The sequence below is a fragment of the Penaeus vannamei genome, chromosome 3, assembly GCF_042767895.1.
Source record: "Penaeus vannamei isolate JL-2024 chromosome 3, ASM4276789v1, whole genome shotgun sequence".
NCBI lineage: Eukaryota > Metazoa > Arthropoda > Malacostraca > Decapoda > Penaeidae > Penaeus > Penaeus vannamei.
Genome location: NC_091551.1, coordinates 53,185,211 through 53,189,309, shown reverse-complemented (window position 1 = coordinate 53,189,309; position 4,099 = coordinate 53,185,211). Strand labels below are relative to the sequence as shown.

General features: G+C 33.9%; 1 protein-coding gene across 1 annotated transcript in view; it reads left to right on the top strand.

The window, feature by feature from the left end:
* The window catches only part of LOC113817370 (protein FAM133), a 6,179-nt gene extending 2,707 nt beyond the window's left edge, over nt 1-3,472 (top strand). The window contains exons 3-4 of the mRNA XM_070114958.1: nt 676-793; nt 2,132-3,472. Of these exons, the coding sequence (XP_069971059.1) occupies nt 698-793; nt 2,132-2,986 (951 nt within the window). The 5' untranslated portion in view covers nt 676-697 and the 3' untranslated portion in view covers nt 2,987-3,472. The remainder of the gene's footprint in view (nt 1-675; nt 794-2,131) is intronic.
* The last annotated feature ends 627 nt before the right edge of the window (nt 3,473-4,099 follow it).

Genomic DNA, 4,099 nt, shown 5'->3' with positions numbered 1-4,099 from the left:
AAAATATTCCTTGATTCATGAAACCTCTCTGAAATGCATTATGTTTTTCAGTATAAAGACAGTATAAAGCAACAAAGAAAATATGCAAAACAAAATTATGTTTATAGGGATTTTGTCAAAGTTGGCTTCCAAATAGTTATTTTTTTTCTGGTCCTTCAGTGGTATAACCCCCCCCCCCCCAAAAAAAAAAAGTCAAAGGAGGGGCTTCTAAATCTGATAAGAGAAAAAAAAAACATCTGTAATTGATGTAGAAATACTTATATCAAAACTGACAAATATTATATTTTTGGCCGTTTTGAAGAGCTTTATGAATATAACAAAGATAGGATATAGATGTAGTTTAGTAGGAATTAGAACAGCATTAGAAATAATTGCTGTCACTCATTTTTTCTTTAGTTATCAGTTATAGTAAGTTTATTTACACAATCTTTTTGTACTGTTATTATATGTATATATATATATATATATATATATATATATATATATATATATATATATATATATATATATATATATATATATATATATAAAGATAAAGATATATATACATATTGTTCCCTTATGTATTTATGACAATGAGTTGTTTCCAATTAAAGAACACATTCTTGCATATTCTTAAATATGTAAATGCCCTTCATTATTTGACAATCACTAATAGTCAAACTTATTTTTCAGTGATAGATCAACAACCAAGAAGATGGTCTCATTAGACTTGAAGATAAAGGAGAGCAAAGTAAAATCCTCGAAATGGAAACTTGCCATCGAGCACACAGGCAAGGGTCTCCCTACGCATGTAAGTGTTCGGTATCGTATCTTTGCATTGTAGTAGATTGGACAGAATGGATAGAAAACAATTTGTGTAAACCTCCTTGTATGGTTAAATAGATTTTTGTTTTGCTCCTTGTCTGGTTAGTTAAATCATATTGGAAATGTACTTGCGGGTTGATTTTTCTACATCTGTCTGGATTTGTGTATAAGTTTGTATTAATTGCAGTTAGTATTGAGTAAATTTAGATATATGATTAATATTTCATGTTTAAGCACTAGATGATATATATATTGCAAGATCTGTAGGTAAATATGTAATTTATAATTTTGTCTTTGCATTTTTGTAGTTCACTACACATCTGGTTTTTAAGCTCTTCTTGTGAAAGGATTATGTAAAGATACTGATTTAAATACATTTATGCTTCCCTGCAAGCACTAAACCACCCACTTCCACCCACCCTTAACCAACCATCCCCCCCACAACCACACATACATGTACCTACACAATTTTACTTATACCCCCTCATACATATATACCCAAAAATACATATTCATGCCCACATAAACCCCCTACCACCACCACAACCACCACACATGCACACATGTGCGCAGTGCAGACATACCTCCCAAATGCACACATACCTCCCCCCATACACTCAGACCTCCCCTCACACACATACTTGACCCCCACCCCCATACACACACATGCATACCTAAACCCCATGCATTTTACCATTCTTAGCTATCCTTCACCACCTGCATACTTGCACACACATACACACACCTACACACATGCCCCCCACCCCCATTCATATGCTCAAATGCACATAGGAAATGAAATGAGAAGATAAAGGGAAGGGCTCTTTTATTGCAAGGTTACTTTGGAGCATACATAAATGATATAGTGTTAATTTGTTTAGGTAGTAGGGATTAGGGCACATCAGTGATAATGTGCACGACAACCTTTGATAGTTTGTGTATCCCTAAACAAAGTTTCTTGTGACAGACGTGGAAAATGGTGTGAAGTAAAATGGTGCTACAATTTGATTATATCTTCATCAGTTGTAAATATAATACATGAAATACATTTTTTTCATATTTTTTAGAAATATGGTCTCCCCAGTGCAGTGTGAATTGACTGCTATTACATAGATGCATTCTATTTTTTTTATGAAAAAAAAAAATACTTATCACTTGTCATTCAACAGGAAATATACCTACATATGTGTTAAGAATAACCACAAAATGTTGTTGTAAAATTAAGGCTTTAGATATTGTGAAAGTTGGGTGATTTTGATCTTGTTATTTTTATAAAGTGTAATAAAAAAAAAAAAAATACGAGTAAATTTCTGCTTTTTTACAGATATTTGAAGGGAAAAAATCTAAAAAGAAAAGTGTGGAAAAGGAGAAAGAACTGACAACTAAACAAAAGCAGACTTCAATACAACAAGAAGGGGGACAGAAGAAGATTGTAGAGGCAAGGAAAAGGAAGAAAGGAAAGAAATTCAAAATTCAAAGTGAGACATGCACAACAGAAACCAAGGCCAAAGCTAGAAGGAAGAAAAAGCAAGAGTCAAGAAGTATAGCACAATCATGTCAATTGAATAGGAATGAGCAATCCCAGAAGTCAAGTGATCATTTGAAAAGAAAACAGTCAGGAATACCCCAGAAAAGCAATGCCGTGAAAGCAAAAAAGAAGAAAACCAAAAAAACAAACAAAAAACAAAACCCTAGCCCTTCAAAGTCAGAACAAGGCCAGAATCCTACAAAAACAAAGCAGACAGGAAGTCCTGCAACAGCACCAGAAAACAAAAAAGGGAAAAAGCATCCTCTGACTGAAGAGCCTCATGCAGAGGAAAAAACCCTCTCAGATACACATTCATGTAAGAAGAAGAAACAACCTCCAAAGAAGAGAAAGATCACAGAAGAAGCAGAGACCCAGAGCAACAGTGCAAAAGAGCAACCAGCAAAAAAAAGAAAAACTGAGAATGTAAAGAAATTAGGAAATTCCCCACAACTCAGTAAGCCAGTGACAGTTAAGAGAATTAACCAAACCAAGCCTCTGAAGAAAACAACCTTAACAAAAGACTTAAAACTTAAGGGCGGAGTTTCAAAGTATGAAAAGGCAGTTGGTGCTACCGCTTTAGCAGTATACAGTAGAAGGGAAAATGAAAAGCAACTGCTGAGAGAAGCGTTTGCAAAGAATGCCAGCAAATAATTTATATTTGAATGGGGAAATTAAGTGCATCTGTGTTCATCCCCCATCAGTCAGTGGGATTTGGTTTAGTTTTTTTAAATTGAACTAGGGAACTGGTTTTCATTTGCAATTGTATGCAATGGAAATTCATCCCTGTCAGTCTAGGATGTGTAACAATTCGTTATAAAATAGATAAAATAGATATTTTAACTTTTTAAATTTTTGTATCATGGTGTGTTGTTATGTTGATTTATTTCAATGCAAATACTTTGCAATAAATTGGTTTCATTGGTTTAGAAAGTTGCAAGTTGGCAAATATATTGATCTGTATAGTGTATAATAACTACAAAGATGTGTAAAAAAAATTCATGGGGTGTTTTTCAGTAAATTATTTTGTTAATATACATTTCTTACTCTGGTACTAGTTCACACTTTTTGTATAGAAAGAATAATGAACTTGACAAATTTGTGTATGCAAATAATGAAAAAATTATACTGATCTTCTTATGTTTAACTTTTTATTTCCTTATAGTTATTCAGGGAATACTTGTTAAATGCTATCAGACTTCTTGTTTTATTTTAAAACAGAACATATTCATGCCAGTAATTTATTGTAAATATATTTTATTTAACTTTCTGTATTTTGCATGACATTTGCAATACACCACTAAGATTTATCATAAACTAATCGTGTTCCAAAACTTCTAGTGGTACGTATCTAAAATCTTGCATATATCAAGGTAAATGAATATTTCATTTGTATAGAGAGGATATATGCTTATATATTATACACATGCAAACACATGTGCATGCTCACTCACTCGCTCATGCATATACGCACACGCACGCACATGCACACACACGCACATGCACACACACATGCACACACACGCACACACACACGCGCACACACACGCACATGCACACGCACGCACACACACACACACACACACACACACACACACACACACACACACACACACACACACACACACACACACACACACACACATACACATACACATACACATACACATACACATACACACACACACACACACACACACACACACACTCTCACACTCTCACACTCTCACACACTCACACACTATTTATGAGGAATCTGAATACGTT